Here is a 17971-nt window from a genome sequence, read left to right as displayed (position 1 = left end):
TATGTCAAATACTTTTAAATAATAAACTTTTCTTGGAAGTAGAACCATTTGCTAGTAATAGGAAGCTGATTCTCTTTTATAGCCAGGTTTTAACCTCCAAAATGCACAGCAATGCTAATGGATTAAAGTATAGAGCTATATGACATTGAACTTTCCTGCAATTAAATTCTATGGGTCTGTGCTGCTGATTCCCATAACAGAGGGTCATTTTAATCATCTCACAAGTTGTGGTGCATTAATCTGTATAATAGTTTGATAAAGAACATTTATTAATTCAAAATTTTGGGGTCAGGTTGGGGTGTTTCCCACTTTTCTTACTGATATAATTGAGACCACATTGTAGAATTAATGGTGGAAGAAATAAGATATGCATTGACTGGAAAATGAAAATTATTTCTGATAAAAAACTAAAGCCCTTGATATATCTTCTGGAATTACCTCCAATACATTTTGTAACTATTGTGTAGGGGAGCAAATGAAACTAGGCTATGGCCTCACTTTATGCTTACTCATCCAGTTTCTGATCCCTACAGACATTTTTCCCCCTATCATGGATAATAAAAGCATTGTTGTAATTTTATCTATGGCTTGGTACTGCCAGCTTTGACAAAGCAGTGTTCCCCTCTTAAATGTATTTGACCAAGTGATTTTTTAGAAAGGCCTATAATTCAAATCGTTGAGAGTATATCATCGAATATAATGGTGGCCTAAGGGGATTTCCACATGTATGCCTCACATCTAGGCCCATAAAAAATGGAAAGAGGCTTCCTAAACAGAGTCACTCTCAATATTATCTTCTGAGCTCATTTATCCTTTGTCTGGGGATAATCTCCACATAATAAATCCGTGCACTAGAACTTCTGTTGTCAAGGTCAGACTGGGCAGAGCAGACGTTGATAGTCAAACTGAATTTTGGACAGAATGACTCATAAAATATTAGTTATATTTAATTCAGGGAAGGTCTTACAATGTATCATAAGCTTTTCATTGCTATGTACTTCAAAGGCTTGCTGCTAAATAATGTAGTCATTTGTAGTTGTAACTTCAATATACTGGGTAACTTTGGTGTCATCTAAGCACACTTGACCAGTTTAAAGTACAACATAGGAAGCATCCTGCAGAGATGAGAACAACCTACAGGGGCAGGTTGACCTTAATGAATGGCTGCATTGCATCTAAGGAGCAGCAAAAAACCCAAATATTTAATTCTAAAGTACTTCTGCTAAGTCTTCTAAAGACACCCTAGCAAAGTGTACTCACAGGGATGACAGTGAGCAAAAGGTACTTTTGGGGCTGACAGTGATATGGATGAATTATGACAGTTGCATACATCTGAAATATGAATAAAATCAAAGTAGGGTTTGATCAGTGAAGTGGAAGAGGGGATGCAGTCACATAAACAACTGATGGTAAATGTTTTTGATTAACCAACTTCAAAAAGCTGTTCAGCTCATCTGCAGTACATTTGTCCTTAATATAATGGCTCATTGTTTACCACATATCAATGATAACCTTCGTAATGACTTTTCCACTATACTATTAAATATATGGCATCAGAATGTTTTAAAATAACATGTTAAAATAATCCAGGAAAAGGAAACCTAAGTACACATTCAGCTGCATTAATGAGAACAGATGCACAAAAATTACATCTGTCTAAGTAAGCATAGACTGAGTTAAAACAATTTAGATGATCAGTTTAGCTTAAATGTTGCATTTGTGTTTTCTTGATATTGTGCAACCATTACGCCAACAAAAATATAGCTTAAAAAATCTCTTACATGTAATTTCATTTTATTTCACCAGTTGATCAGATTATAAACTGCCACTTTCTGTTATGCCTTAGTGTTCTCATTTATAAAATGGGGATATAATAATGCCCTCAGTTATAAGGTTTATTATGAGGAGTAAATGAACTAATAAATATTGGGCTTCTGAGAACAGTGCTTGGCAGCAACTAAGTGCTTAATAAATATTAGCCATCATTGTGATTAGCATTATTATAAGTAAACCTAAACTTGACAGCAGGATTGAAAGATGGTGCTGAGTTCCTGGCCTTATTTTATTACCTCTTCTTTGGTGCATAATAGATCAGCCTTCTGAATTTATCATCAGATCGTCCAAATTTGCTAAACAGGTGATGCCCGCAATTGTGGGTCTCATAAAAGAGCTATAGAGTTCATGTAATTTTCATCACATCAATAAATTCAAATTTAAAGAAAATAGAGCATTTTAAATTAAATTCAAAAATAACATGGGCACAGAATATAACCAAAAGAATGTTTACAATTTTAGTTTCCATTTGATCAGCTGAGCACATTTACAACTCTGTGTAGTGTGCCACCAGGTTCCTTACATTAGTATTTGACCTTTGCCATGTATAGAGGAGTCTGCAGCCATTATCAAAGAAGCCTGACCTTGAGAATGCCAGGGTCTCATTTTGCTAAGCAGATATTGCTGCTTTGGTTTTTTATCTATCATTTCCACTTATAGATACAAGAGTAGTAGCAAATAATTTCACCAGAATGTTTCCATTAGTATCTTAATTTTATTTATTGAGCTGAAAACAAGTTTCATTCCCCCCCCCAAAAAAAAAGACATCACAGACTGCTATAAACTTTTCCCCCGGTTATGCCCTATGAAACACCAATATATTTAAGGGGAGAAGACAAAGCTAACTTCAACATCACTTTGAAATCATTTGTCATAAAATATCGTTAATGTGACTTTCTAATGAAAACGGTGAATGCGAAACAGCAATGTTGAAACAAGTTCTACCTTTTCCCTTTTAAAAGTACTTGAACATGTGTATGTTTGTGTACATGTGTATGTTTGTTTTCTTCAGGGTAATACTAAAATTAATGTTCATCTACCATGCCTATATCACCTGGGAAGATAAGTCAACCTCTCCAGGGAGCTTTCAGCTCCAGAAAAGTTGATGTCACAATAAATGTGTGAGGAATAACCAAAAGGTTATTCAAGGAGCCAAGAAATCAAGTCAAGCCACAAATTGTTAAATGAGTGACAATGTCTATTTAATAGAAATTTCAATAAAACTTGATCATTGGATTCTATTTCTACTGATTTGAGGGAATTTGTATCATGTAAATGATCTCATTACTAAAAACAATCTAAAACGGTACTAACCTCTTCAGAAGGTGATCATATTTGATGGCTTTATCTGAAGTTACTAGTTATTTAATAAAAAACTAATAATAAATACTGCTTGAGAGGCTTATGTGAATCAAGCTGAATTTTTTTTTTTTTTTTTTTTTTTTTTTTTACTTAGGTTATAGTGCACTCTTGCCCTTTAAGAAGATTTCCTTGGGGTGGACTATGATATGAGCTACCTTTGGGAGGAAGGGTCTAATAGTCTTGTGTTTATAGTTAGCCTGGGCCTCGTCGTAGCAGTCTAACACCTTACTTCAGCAGCAAGACAAGCATTTGAAAGATAGAACTGAGATTTAGTGAGGCTGACGTGGTACATGAAATGTGGACAAATTGTATTTGAGTTCTCCCCGGTCCTGAATTAATTTCTCCTATTAAACAGCCATTAAGTTGGGTTATTGTTGTTTACAATTTCGTTTTCTGTTTCCCACTTTTTTCCTTAAGCTGCTTAAAGAGATATCTAGGAAACGCAGAAGCATCCGCTATGGGAGGGAAGTTGAATTAAAGCCATATATTGCTGCTCACTTTGATGTCCTTCCCACTGAGTTCACCCTGGGGGATGACAAACATTATGGTGGATTCACAAACAAGCAACTCCAGAGTGGTCAAGAATATGTCTTCTTTGTGTTAGCAGTGATGGAGCATGCAGAGTCTGTAAGTTCATTGTGCTTGTATCTCTTCCCTTTGGTTTTCTTATATATTTTCACCAGAATATGGTTATTTGGAGGACATGTAAATATATCCATCCTAATTATTTCTCATGAGCTGTCATTAACTTAAATGGAGCAACAGGTTGCCTGCTATTTAAACGTTGCTGAATAATCTGCCTGAGATTTCATTATAAACAAGGCTGTGTCTCTAATGGCATGGACTTCAGGTGGACTTTTTGGCTGATGGAGTGCCGAATTGACAGGACATCTTTCTTGAAATCATCAATGTGATGCATATGGATAAGAGGGTGATGCCCATCACTGCTCAAAATCTCCTTCGTCATCCTTTGAAAATGTTCTCAGTTTATTTAATTACAATAAGAACTATCAAGTTCTGCAGTTAAACATAGTGTATTTCCAGATATTTAAAAATATTGATTGAGTGTGATTGTGTCTTATTCTCTTGTAACTGCCAGTGAGCCCACATTCTCTGCCCAGATTCACAGGGAAGAAAGGTCTGTCTAGGAAAAGACAAGCACAGCCAGCTTCTTTAATTATAGCAATTTACCAATGACTTTATCAGTGAAAAGCCAAGAATGTTAGAAAATAATTCAATAAAACAGAGAATTCCTGAGGTACTCTAAATAATGAGTTGTCTTCTTTTATGTAATTCATCTTGCTCTTATGTCGTTTTACGCTTCAGTTGCTGTGAATGTTAAAAAAAGAGAGAGGGGGGAAGAGAATTATAGACGTGAAGGGGGGTGGATTCTGAAGTGGCAGTTCACATTAACATTTAATATACATATTCGAACTGTATCCTTCTAATAGGGACCTGAAGCTGACAGGCGTGGCAGCTCAGCTGAGCCAGTCGCTTCGCGCGTGTAAGAAGCCTGAGATGTATCAAAGGTTTCTTCACATCAGGTGTTAGCACGTACAGTGGGGCTTCTCTTCAAATGACTGAAGGAATTCCCCCGGGGAAAATCAAAACACAAAGGCAGCCTTTCTGCCTGGTTTACCTTTGTGCACAGAATGTCATTTGGAAACAAAGTGATGGGCTCCCTGGAATGTTAATGCACGTCCTCTTTTTAGCTGAAGGTTTTAAGGCAGAACATCAAGGGAATAGGATGGTAGAAATCATCGTTTTCTTTCTTGTTTTTAATGACTTTTAGATATTTGAAGCGATTTTCTTTACATAGCTCTAATATGTTACAGAAAGCACATTGAGACCAGTGAGGTAGATCAGAGAATTCAGCAAAGAAGAGAAGCCTCAGCAAACCATGCAGGCTGGTGGCACCACCATCAGAGACTCTGGTTTGAATTCTCCCCGACGTTTCTAGTGTTTAAATGCATTATCACTGATGAGGACTCTACCCCTTCCCTTAGTATTTCATTTCACTGTTTCATTAATTATGTGATTCGAACTTTTTCCAAATACACCATCTGAATTGTCCCTTTTCTCCATCATCTTTCTTGACAATGCTCTTTATGCATTGTATGTGTTTTTAGGCCAGCATCTACTTTATAGAAAAGACCTGTATCCAACTAGTATAATGCTAGCAGTGATACCGTCATTTTATAAGCCTCAGATTTTTTTGAATAATTGTTGTTCAGCACTTAACCACTCCCAGGGTAGGCTGATAATTTTCATAGAGAAAATATTCACTCCCTAAGACATGAGCTTTCCCTAGTCCATTATTACCTCTTGCTAAGAATATCAGAGGACTGGTTTAGAATAACCAAAGGCCATTACCCCCACACAATGAACAGGTTTTACTTTTTACGAGGCTGGTATCATTTTATGGTTTTGTTTTGTTTTCTTTTCATTTTCACGTGTCTCTATTTCCTGATTTGGGTTGGAAATCTGTATGCTTTGGGGAAACCTCTGCTTAGATTTGTATCTTGGCTGACCAAGATGATTATCTCAAAGGCTCTTGGTAAAGAATTTCAAATCACAGAGTTTTGTTTACTTTTGTCTGCCAAAGAGTTTCAGTGTGACCTACAAGATGGAAAGGGGAAAGGATAAACCAAAACAAACAATTATACTTATATAAAGAATCATGTTTCTTGGATATTTAATGTCTTTGCCAAGTCCTTACACTGTACATATCTATTTTTTTTTAGCTGCTTCTGAGAAGGTTGGAAATGTACTGAATTTTTCTCTTTTGACACATTAGAAAATCTGGAAATGTAGTCAGTCTCTTTCCTAAGTACGATGGGGAAAGTGAGAAGGAAGAATAGAATACAAGCATTTAGTGGGACATATGCCCTCCAGATTGACTAAGCTTGCTGCACTTAAGTTCAGAATATATGTCCTAAATTAATTTTTTAAATGCAGATGAAAAAATTAGACCACTTCCTACTCATAGAAAAATGAGAATATTCCCTTATGTCTTGATACGGTCAGCCATTTGAAAAGATGAGCATTTATTTTATTTGACAAAGATTTGCTGGGAACTCACTAAGTGCAAAGTTCTGGGCTAGCTGCTCTAAGTATACAAGCACAAATGGAATATAAACCCCTATCTTCCAGGAGTTTATAGTTTTGTTAAAGAAAATAAGGTATCTGCACAAACAAAAAAGGAAAATGGAGTTTGAGGAATACTATTAAAAAAAAGAATAAATGGCTACCTGAAATGTAAAAAATAATTTACCTATATTTTGTGAAATGATTGGTTATTTCCAATTAAGAAGCAGTAGCTTCCCTGGAGGCAGTATTTAAGTGGGGCCTTGGAGATCAGTTAGATTTCAGGAGCTAAATGTTGTGGAATTTGTGAGAGGGTTAGAAAGAATAGAGCATTTAGGGAATAGTAGCAAGAAGCTCACCGTGATAGAAAATGTTGTGTGTGGTACAAAAGTTTAAAGCAAAATCATGGAGGCCCTTAAGATCCATGCTAAGACATGTGGGTTTTATTTAGGAATCACCAGAGATCCTCCTGAAGATTTTACAGCTACAGTTGACAGTTGAGGGTAATAACTCTAGCAGCAGTAGAGAAGGAAGAAACTCGGTATGGCTTAGGGAGGCATGAATGAGGTCCTGAAGAAAAGTACTACCCATGAGGTTAGACAGAGGGTAGATCGACCTGAGGGCCATTGGCAAGAAAAAATCAGTAGTTTTTCATTCCTAAGTATTGAGAGGATGAGAAAAATTAGCAAGTTGGAGTGGAGAGTATATCTAGCAAGCAGGGAAATAGCGCATGCAGTTCTTAACTTGCAGGTATATGTAGGAATCTCTAGAATGAATTGGAAATGCAGGTCTGGGACTTAGCAGAGTTTTTCAGTTTAGAAATATTAATCAGGAAGTAATCTGCATAGAAGTTGGTAGTTAGAAGTAAGGATGATCATGCCAGAGAAGGGAGAAGAAGACTAGCAGAAAATAAAACTTAAGAATGCTGGCACAGGATGGATTCAGAGGTGGTCAGTTCAGCAGGACATGATCAGGTGGCAAGATTAGGATGGGACCAGTTGAGTACAGAATTAGGAGAACCAGGGGAGGAGTTTTAAATAAGGCTCAATCAACTGTAGTAAATCTGGAAAAGATGTCTGGAAGGGAGTAAATAATCACAATTAGATTTAGCAAATGAAGGAAACAGAACCAGTGCTAGTGCTAGAGTGAGAAGAGATGAGGAGCTAATGGCAGGACAAGTGGACCAGATTGTGGGTGTGGATTGGTCTCTATCGGAAAAGGAAAAGCTAGGATCTTAGCTGGGGGCAGAATCAAGACAATACTGTGCTAAGAGAGCCTGAAATGGGACAGAACAATATAGGATATTATAAAAACAAAATTCATAATATTCAGTCCATTCCTTCACCAAGTAACCATATATTTTCCCCAACTTCATTGAGGGAAAAATAACAAATATAATTATATATTTAAGGTGTACAACATGATGATTTGACTTATAATATACATTGTGGGATGATTACTGAGATCAAAATACTCATCATATCCATCATCTCATATAGTTAGTTCTTTACGTGTGTGTGCATGTGAGTGTGCTGAGAAATACTTAAGATCTACTCTCAGCAACTTCCAAGTAGATAGTACTGTATTATAAACTCTAGTCACCACCATGCAGTGCATTAGAGCCTCAGAACTTTTTATAACTGAAGGTTTGTACCCTTTGACCTACATCTTCATTTCCCCTCTCTAAATACTGACATTTTCCCTATAAATGTTTATTTTTAAATTTGGTCTCCTTAGCTGGGTGATAATGTCTTTAGGCTGGAATTAGAATATTTCTGTTGATTTTCACACAACACAGAACACCTTGGCACAATGTAAGTGCTCACTGAATATTTTGTGAATGGTTAACTGCTTGCGTTTTATACTTCATAAAATTGTTTAATAGGTCATATATAGACCTCAATGAAAATGTGTCTACAGAGCAATTTACACCATCAAAAATGATTTTATTTGAAAATATTTCACTCTACAGGGAAATTTACATTACAGGACTTCTTTAGTTTATACTCTTCTCTCCCTTTTTCTCCCACATCTTCTCTCATCCCTTTCTCTCCCCTCTTTTTTTTACGACATTGTTTCATACACTTAACATCACATCCACTAAGTTCTGAATTTTTGCTTCTTCTAATGCTATAGATACACACTAGAAAGCCATTAGTTTATAAGTAACACAGACTCTGTTTTTCCTCAGAAGATGTATGCGACCAGTCCCTACTCTGACCCCGTTGTATCGATGGATCTGGATCCACAGCCAATCACAGATGAAGAAGAAGGCTTGATCTGGGTTGTAGGTCCTGTGCTTGCAGTGGTCTTTATCATCTGTATTGTCATAGCTATCCTTCTTTATAAAAGGTAGGTTTGCCCAATATTTCTGTTGCAATTTGGTAATCTTTCTATGGTCCTTGTGTTGTTGCTATTAATGAAATACTTCAGTGTAGCCCCCCTAATGGTTGGAAAATGTTTCCACTAGATTAGAATGAACTGTAAAGATTGTGCCATTTCAAGTCCCATTCAAGTGTGGTATAGACTTTCTTGCCCAGCATTCATGGATCCTAGTCTTGATCTTATGAGCTACTTTATGCATTAAATACACTTTGCATGGTATTTGAGACATTAGTACATTCATAAGCAGATCATTCCAAGCTTGCATTTAATCGCTTTAGATGATCAATTGCTCAATTTCAACTTGGTTTTAGAAATACTATTATAAATTTGCACATTTATGTCCATTCCATATGTCTAATGAGTGCACGAGCTAAGATTTTTCCTGTAGCTTTCTTAAAACAGTGAAAGTAGCTAAAATTTGAAGATAAAAGAAGGAAAACTGTGGAAGAGAATGAATTTTTTTCTTTCTTTTTTCTATAATCTTTATTCCAATAGTAAATTCTGTTTGTGTCCAAGAAGGGATCTAAGGTACCATTTTCCTTTAATAAAACTAAACTAAAAACTTGGCCTCTATACTTAAGTTTTAATCTAATATAATGTCTTTGACTATAATGAGGATGCAGATAATCCACATCTACCCCATGCTTTCTGATCTCCTGCCCTTTTTTGATTACATTGCTGCCTCCTTTATGGTAAGTTAGACTTTTCCACTAGTCCCAATCAGTTGGAAAGAGTACATTAGTAATTCCCTAAGTCCTTTATAACTTAAAATACATATAATGTTAAAATATATAAAATTTAAAAAATAAGGGGATCCCTGGGTGGTTCAGTGGTTTGGTGCCTGCCTTCGGCCTAGGGCATGATCCTGGAGTGCTGGGATCGAGTCCCGCATTGGGCTCCCTGCATGGAGCCTGCTTCCCCTGTCTGTGTCTTGCCTCTCTCTTTCTCTGTGTCTCTTATGAATAAATAAATAAAATATTTAAAATTTTTTTAAAAAATTAACATATATAACACATTCTCTTAAACATGTAGAATGACTAAATTCTGAATTATCTCCCTTTATATCACTTTGTTTTCTTCCAATCCAAATTTTATTCTTATGAAACTTTAATCTATGTTCCCATTTTTCTCTTTAGTATGTCATCTTTCAGAGTGCTACTGTAAAAATGATCCCTTCTCTCTACTATGGAATAGCCTCCCGGCCCCCCACCCCACCCTGCCCTAACCTTGACTTTCAAAATCAGATGAGAATGTCTTCATTTTGATTCTTGCTGACATGTTTAATCTGATAATCTTATTTCCATTATCTCTTTTTCCTATTTATCTAGCTCCCTTCACTGGGTTTATATTATTTCTACCTATATTCTTTTCTTAATCATGTTCTTCTTATGTTCCTGGAATAGTCTTTTTTTTTTCATAACCTATTCTCAACTTAAAAAAATATCCTTCAAAACACTTGTCCTTTGCAAAAGTTTCTCTTATGAAGCTGCATTCTATTTTATTTAAGTGTAAAGAGAGGGTTGAAAAGAAAAGACAAATTAAAGAAAGAAGTTCATAACCATAATTTATTGAATTGTCAATCCTATTTTAGATTTAGGAAGAATGAAAGAAATACCCGTCATTATTATTTTTTTTCCTGATCACTGCCATCACTCAGTTACCCATACTATAAAATGGCTGAAAAAGCAAGTAATTGAAGGCCAAACTCTCTCTTAGATGATGGTCTCAATTTCCCCATCCTAAACCATATTGTATCAGTGTGTTTTTAATTGCCTCTCTCTTGTCTAAGGAGTAAGGGCAGGAAGCACAAGGTACCCACGCGCCTCAGAACAATAACAAATCCTGAGTGAGTCCAAGCAGGACCTGGTACCCTTTGCTGTTCATGTGCTACAGTTATTACCAGAAGAGAATGTAATAATTAAAGATTTAAAGTAGAATTATCATTGTTTTCTGTGATGTATATTTAGGTGGCCAAATCCTACTATGGGAGTCAAATCAGAAAGTGCTTGCTGATGGTTGCATTTCTAGACCATGGCACATGACATTTTGTGATTATTCAAATGAACAAAATACTTGCTGTATTTTTTTAAGTTGTGTTTCATTTGGCTATATCTGGCTATCATTAAGTCATGTCACATGTAACATGTCACATGTTAACAGAGATGTGCATGGCATTTGTGAGTTATGTAAATGTGAAGAGAGGATTATAACCTTGATAGTTTTTTAAAGATTTATAATTAACTGTTTCTCGCCTCATGTGCATGTGCTTGGGGAAAAAATCGACTTGGGTATATTTTTTTTCTAAGCCTGCAAAAAGAGGCGTCACATTTAAAGATTTTATGACTCTGTTAAAATAAAGTTGCATTTTAGTGTGTGCATATGTAAGCATCGTCTAATGCAATTGTTGGGAAATGCACACATCCTCGAATGCTAAGTATATTTAGCCAACCATCTGAAGGCCCATGAAGCGTTTCTGAAATAGAAATGCTTGCTTCAGCAGTAAAGAACATTCCTGACTTGAAATTCAAGTAGACCCAACAATGTCCTTCTTGATTATCATGAGGCGGTTCAAGAGGAAATCTTCTGTAGGCAATGAATAGTGTCTTTTATAGCTTGGATTCTGAGCAAAGTTAATTATATAATAAATACTTCATCTCTCTTTTTAGGTGCCTTTCAGTTTATACATAGGTCATTGGTAATGATTCAGAATTAAATATATCATTATTATTATCATTATTATTATTAAAAATTATTAACTCATATTATCTTGATAATCCCACTTATCACACACTCCTGCCTACAAAACTACTTGCCTTAGGAGTAGGTCTGTAGCCATGGATGGTTTGTTCACATAAAGAAGCATATTTTATAGATCCGTGTCAAGAAGCTGAGATTATTCCTGTTAAGTATATTGATGTGGAATTAGTGTACTCTTTTATCCGGCACTATATTTATTTGACTTTAGTTTTAATCTCAATTTGTAAAGCTAAATACATTGATAATCAATGACAAAACAACATCAATTGAGGCTTTGTAAGGACCCTAAAATACCTGCTGACTCATCAGAATATTAAAATATATTTGGTAGGCCTTCAGTGATGAATTATCTTGCCCTCTGATTTCTTTCTAATTTGTTCTCTATATGTGATATATACAAGATTTCAAAGTGTAAATTACAGAGATAAGATGGTAACAGGGTTTAGAAAAACACTAACCAGAAAATCAGGAATCAGGAAACCTGAGTCCTACCTTTGTGACTAGGTAGCTAACTGGGTAGAAAGTCATGCTATCACTCTGGGCTTCAGTTTCCTCATTTATAAAGTAAGTGGGTAGACTAGATAATTGAACCTTTTTAATAGTAATGTTTTATAATCTGACAACATAAAAAACCAAGTAATATAATTATTGCTATATTATTTCTGCCTCTGGTGTGTGTATGTTTTTTAAATATGACTCCAGTTTGCCCTTCATCCATCCACCCCACAAAAAAGAAGAGTCCATAAAGCAAATGAACAGTTAGATATCCATCTACCTTGTATACTTATTCCATGTGTAAGCCTTTCTGGTCATTAGTTCTAGAACAGTCCAGGAATTATTATATAGAGATATTTGAAAATAAAATGTTAGCTTGACTATACAGAAAAGCATTTCAAATGAATGAGAAGTATTTATTATGCGCTACGGAAAAAAAAGGAAATATGGATTAGGAGATTGGAAAGATCTAAGGCACTATCTAAACAAAATCGTTAGTCATGGTCTCACCTAAATAGGAATTATGGACAGAGTAAATAATTCCCATCCCGACCTGTGGATTATGAAAGCCATGGGACAGATGGGGCTAAAACACAGACTGCAGGTTTTTCAGCTCCTCCCCCAGTTCCAACATTAGCTGCTCTTTGTGGACTGTGCCTCCTTCGTCTACTCTTTTTGTATCAACTTTACCTATATTTCCAAGATGTCATCAAAGAAAGAAATATAGATCAGAATATTTTGAGATGCTGCGGAGGAATATGCTGCCGAACCTAGTTGCTCCAGACAATGCCACTTGATTCTGCCTGCTGGCCTTTGAGTAGATCCTTCCGTATACCTCTGACTCCCCAGCCTTCTTTTCTTGGCCTGGTTAACTCTAAAACATCCCTTAGAAGTAATCTAAGATGCCACCTCCTAAACAAGAAGCCTTCCTGGGTGTCCCCGTTTTGCCCTGTTCTACTAGTTCAGGTTGCCCTAGGGTTGTTCCCTTGTCTGTGCTCTCAGAGCACTTGTTGCTTATCTATGTCACAGAACCACCACATTACTGGGCTTGCCCCTTCCCCTGTCTTTCTTACCCCCACTAAACTGTATGTCAAGGACTCAAAGTCCTCAAACTCAGATACTTGCACTAAATATACCCCTGTATGTGGTGGGTCTGACATTTCTGTGGAAGAGGGAGTGAATCACACATTAACTATGCATTTGTTCAGCAGAATACTCAACCTTTTAATACACAAAACTGATAACTCATTAAGTAGTTCTCTTCCATCCAAAAAATAGATTCTCCTACAACTGATTCACTAAAGAGCTCCTTGATTAAAAATGAACAAGCTAGTGGTGCCTGGATGGCTCAGTTGGTTAAGCATCCAACTCTTAATCTCAGCTCAAGTTTCTATCTCATGGTTGTGGGTTCAAGCCCTGTGTTGGGCTCCATGCTGGACATGGAGCCCATTTAAAAAAAAAAAAAAAAGATAAGCAAGTTAGAAACACATATGTTGGATTGTTAAAACCTGGGGCACTAGGTAAATCATTTTAAAATTAAGAATACAAAGAATTAGCCAGTGTGTTTGATATCATTTTCATTTTTCACTTTGTCTGCGTGTGTTTGTACAATTTAAATGTGGATTTTGTATTTTTGAAAGGAGATAGACTGGATTATCTTAAAGCTAAGATTCTTTAGCAACTTGGGTCTATATATTTCATTGGTATTAAGGCAGACTTACGGTCTCTATTTTGGATTTGAGAACTCACCAAATACTTTGCAATTCTCCTCACTATGGAGATTATTTAGATTAATTTTTTTTTTTAGGTAAAAGTTTTACTTTCTGCATAAAGAACATCGTTATCTAAACAATCCACATATTATCACATGAGCTAGATGTGTTCACAGACAGCAGCACCTCTTTGACTTGAAAAATATGTCATGTCAATGGCTGGTAATAGAATACTTTCAGGATTAGCCCAGCAGTATAGATGGGTCATGGTCTGCAGATTTATAATGATGAGTATTACTTTTCCCAAAACTGAAAATGTATTTGATCTCTTATTGGAAAACTGATTTATGATAACCTTACTTGTCAAAAGGAGTTTAAAGAAATCACTTTTGCCACTTTATTACTTCATAGTGTATTATACCATTGTGCACATTTTTGTGCAGTTCAACACAATTTGCAGGTATTTTGTATCATTAAAGGAATAACATACCTCTTAACTGAAGATTTTGTTTTGGATGACCGAATTTCTTACCTGGAATTATGCTGTATTCCCATTAAGTACATAAGTAGTTTCTTCATAGCATGTATTGTAAGAATCATATTATATTTCTACCATTAAGCATTTTCTGGGATATGATTAATTGTGGCAATATTATGTAGATTGATGGATAAAAGTGAATGTGACATTAACACATGCACAAAAATGCTTTAGTTATTTATATATCCTCATGTCTTCCATTTAATTCATAATTAGAGGCCTTTAAAATTTTGATATACTGTCACTTCCTAATGTGTGTCAGTTGATGTGTCCCTGCCTGTGAGCAGTGTTTCTTAAATCTCGATTGTCATAGTTGCTCTTGTTACCATTAGCCAACTAACATTTAGCCTTTCTTTTTTCTTTTTTTGCTGCATTAAAATGGAGCAGTAAACCTGACAGGTGAGGCATAGAGAAACAAATCCCTTTAATGCTTAGTTATAGATACCAGTAGCCTTTGGAAGTATTGAGGGGGTGAGAGTGGAGGTTGTATATAAAAGGTATGGACTGGCAAGTGGAAGTTGGATAAAGCCTAGATATAGAAAATATTAAAATGATTGGGATTAAAATGATTCTGGAGGAAATAAATTAGTTTGTATATATAAAAAGAAATAAATCATTCAAATTTATAAGGTAATGAAACCAGTCTGAGTTTTGTTTTAATGAGCATTTGTATGTGTTAATGTGTCTACAGAACAGAAATGTGAGGTGTCCCATAAGACATTTGTTTTGTTTTGTTTGTTTCTATGCAAGACCAATTTTTAAGTTTGATCTGAGGTTACCTTCTGATACAGGAACACTATAGGCACTTTCATATCCTGCAAATATTGGTGGCCATGCCTTTGTGAAAACTCTTACATAATTCCAAATTATTTTTCACATTTTCCAGACTCAAATAATAATAGCAGCACCAGCAGTAGTCGTAGCAATAATAATAATAATAATAATAATAATAATAATAATGGTAAGACTACCTATGTATGTGATTATTGAATGACTGATCCAATCTAACTTTCTACCTTTCTAACTTTTATCTCTATCTATCTATCTACTTATCTATCTATCTATCATATCAGTATCAATAGATACACATTTCTGATAAAACTTAAACTAAGAAAAGGATCTCAGTGCTCATCTCAATTGCCTTCCTTCCCAAGCTATATTCCAGTAGTTCCCAATGCTTGTTCCCTGGACCAGCAGCAGAAGCATCAGCATCACCTAGAAACTTGAGAGAAATAAAAATTCTTGGACTCCCTACCCCAGACCTAGTGACTCAGAAACTCTGGGTGTGAGTGCAACAGTCTACAGCTTATTAAACCCTCCCAGGCGATTTGCATACTAAAGTTTGAGAACCATGGCTGTATTATTTTGCCTAAAATCACTTAACACTGGTCAGCAAGTTATATTACACTTTCACTCGTAAGAAAGTCAGTACTTCTATAGGGTGCTTTGTGTTTTTGTTTTGTTTTTTTTTTTATATCACTAGTTGCCATTAATCTAAGTAGGTTTGTTTTTTGGTTTGTTTCATAGTCAAAACACAAAACACTTTGAACCCACTTAGTATACTCAGAGATTTACCTTCCCATTAATATCGTTCACATTTCATAACATCATCAGTGCCTTCTGGTTACATTAAGATGAAAGAGTTCGCTCTTTTTTTTCTCAGAACCACTAATTAAACACTTATTGAATATTCAAGATACTAAAAATGAGCTTATAATATTTTTAATTAAATGATGTTTTAATTTATGTATTATGGTTTAGAATTACCTAAGTCATATGTGGGTAACTTTGCCAATGCATACATCTAATGTATACATGGAAGGACTTAGAAATTTCCTTTAACATTTTATTCTTTACAAATATAAAAATAAATAAAACAATTCAACTTTTAAAGAATTACAACATTTAACCTAGATGTCATCTCCTAATCATCTTCCTCTCTTACGTATGTGAAGAGAGTGAGAAGCATTATAGTTGACTTCCCCAAGAAGATACACACCAGTAATGGCAGAGTGGGGTTACATTCTTAAAGGCATCAGAATCATAAAGTGTTTGAACTGACTTCTTTGAATATTAATAGTAGGGATTTCAGATAAATATATCTGTCTTCCAAAAGCCTTGACCCATGTCTGAATCTCTTTATTCTAACTAAGTAGATTCCCTCCCACTTTGTCCATAGATGAGAGCCAGCTGAGAATAAATGAAAATAAAAATCCTTTTAGGCCACAGAGTAGCATTTTTGTTATACATGATCCACATCCCAAACCACTACATGTTTTTATACTACTAGCAGTTTCTACCATATCTGAAATGTCATGTGACTTTGCATTGCCTTTTCACTCATTTAACTCCTGCACACAGTAGATATTTCTTTCTGCAGGAAATAAACTTACAATAGGGCTTTATAATCTTAATAGAAAAAATAAAATAGCAAGGCAAAATTCAAATCATTTTGGAGTCACTATTTGTTTTTTTCTTAATTGAAAATGAGAATAATGAGACCTCTGAAAACAAAGGAAAAATGTGACTAAGTATGTTCATGTTGGGCCTGATTTAAGTCATCATATGCCATTTAATACTGTATGGCAGTAAATTCTATTTTTGAAGCTCTTTAGCATTATTACCAATGATGACCAAACTCTGCATCCTGCAAACATTTCTTAGAAATCGTCTATGTTGGAAAACAACCACTTTGGCACATTTGTGTTTAAAAATAATGTGACAAAAGTGTGGGCAGCCAGAATTATCCATGTTGTGATCACCAGAACTAAACTGAGCAAAACAAAATTTAAACAGCTGGTTTTCTGAGATGGCTAGGATGTTTGGAGTCTGAGATCTTGGAGGTCATTTATTTAGAGAGGTAAAGTGGGGGAGAAGGTAGTAATTAAATGTCATCCCCCCTCACTTTATCACAAGTATAAATTTCAATTTTAGTCTCAAGTTCTGGGTTTTGAGATTCATCTGAGCAACAAGATGTGATGTTCCTAGCACTGTGAAGTGAGACCTGGCACTAGAGAAACAGAGTCAGTTGCTTTAAAGAGTATTCTTTTCTGTCCCTTTGTCTCTTCATCACTCAGCCTGGCCTCAGTGAAAAAGAAGATAAGGAGTATGTCCCACAGTACGTGCAGGAGTGACCTAGTTTCCTTGCCCAGATATTTCTACATCTGGTTCCATAGTCCTATAGGGATGACAGTGGAGCCACTTGGAGAAAGAATAAAAATCCAGGTTTGAATCATTAGGTCTGGCACATCAGTAAAGAAACATATCTGTGACCACTTGTGTGGCAAAGAAAAACGAACCTAAGAAGGGCCACTAGGGTTCCCTGAAGTGAGACCAGGCATGTGTTTGTGACTGGGGGGACTGACCTGCTAGCAGTCAATGGCATTTCCTTAGGCCCTTTAGATTCTGTAGCTTTGGTGGTCAAATGAATCCCTGTGAAGAAAACACCCACAGCCTAATCATAGGGACGTTTTCTACTCTAAAACTGATCACCATGTCCTCCTTCACACGGTCTTCCTAGCCACTCTTCCTCTTTCTTCTCATGTCTTTCTTGCCAGCCCTCAGCTCAGCTTTTCCTTCCCTTCTCATTCTCCACTCCAGACAACTGGAACTGCTGGTTCCTTCAGCATGCCTCAGTTTCACTGCTCACCTGTGATAGGTAGTGTAGCCTTGCCATGCATTCTGTCCTCAGGCTATACCTGACACCTTTAGATAGAAACAGGAAATCCCGAGACAGGTTAATCCAAGGTTCTGAGAGAGGAGGGTGTCTAACAGGACTCACCCAAGAAAATTCATTCCATTG

General features: G+C 35.9%; 1 protein-coding gene across 38 annotated transcripts in view; it reads left to right on the top strand.

Moving 5' to 3' along the window:
* Nucleotides 1-17971, top strand: part of PTPRD (protein tyrosine phosphatase receptor type D) — a 2176041-nt gene that overhangs the window by 2032338 nt on the left and 125732 nt on the right. For 20 of the 38 annotated variants that reach the window (XM_072841294.1, XM_072841304.1, XM_072841303.1 and 17 more), the window contains 3 exons: nucleotides 3613-3822; nucleotides 8474-8634; nucleotides 14554-14568. In XM_072841294.1, coding sequence (XP_072697395.1) covers nucleotides 3613-3822; nucleotides 8474-8634; nucleotides 14554-14568 — 386 coding nt within the window. The remainder of the gene's footprint in view (nucleotides 1-3612; nucleotides 3823-8473; nucleotides 8635-14553; nucleotides 14569-17971) is intronic. The other 18 variants (XM_072841302.1, XM_072841313.1, XM_072841311.1 and 15 more) reach the window with 5 other exon arrangements.

This window comes from Canis lupus, chromosome 10, assembly GCF_048164855.1.
Source record: "Canis lupus baileyi chromosome 10, mCanLup2.hap1, whole genome shotgun sequence".
Taxonomy (NCBI): Eukaryota; Metazoa; Chordata; class Mammalia; order Carnivora; family Canidae; genus Canis; species Canis lupus.
The sequence above is the reverse complement of the archived record's forward strand: the minus strand, read 5'-3'. Positions and strand labels throughout refer to the sequence as shown.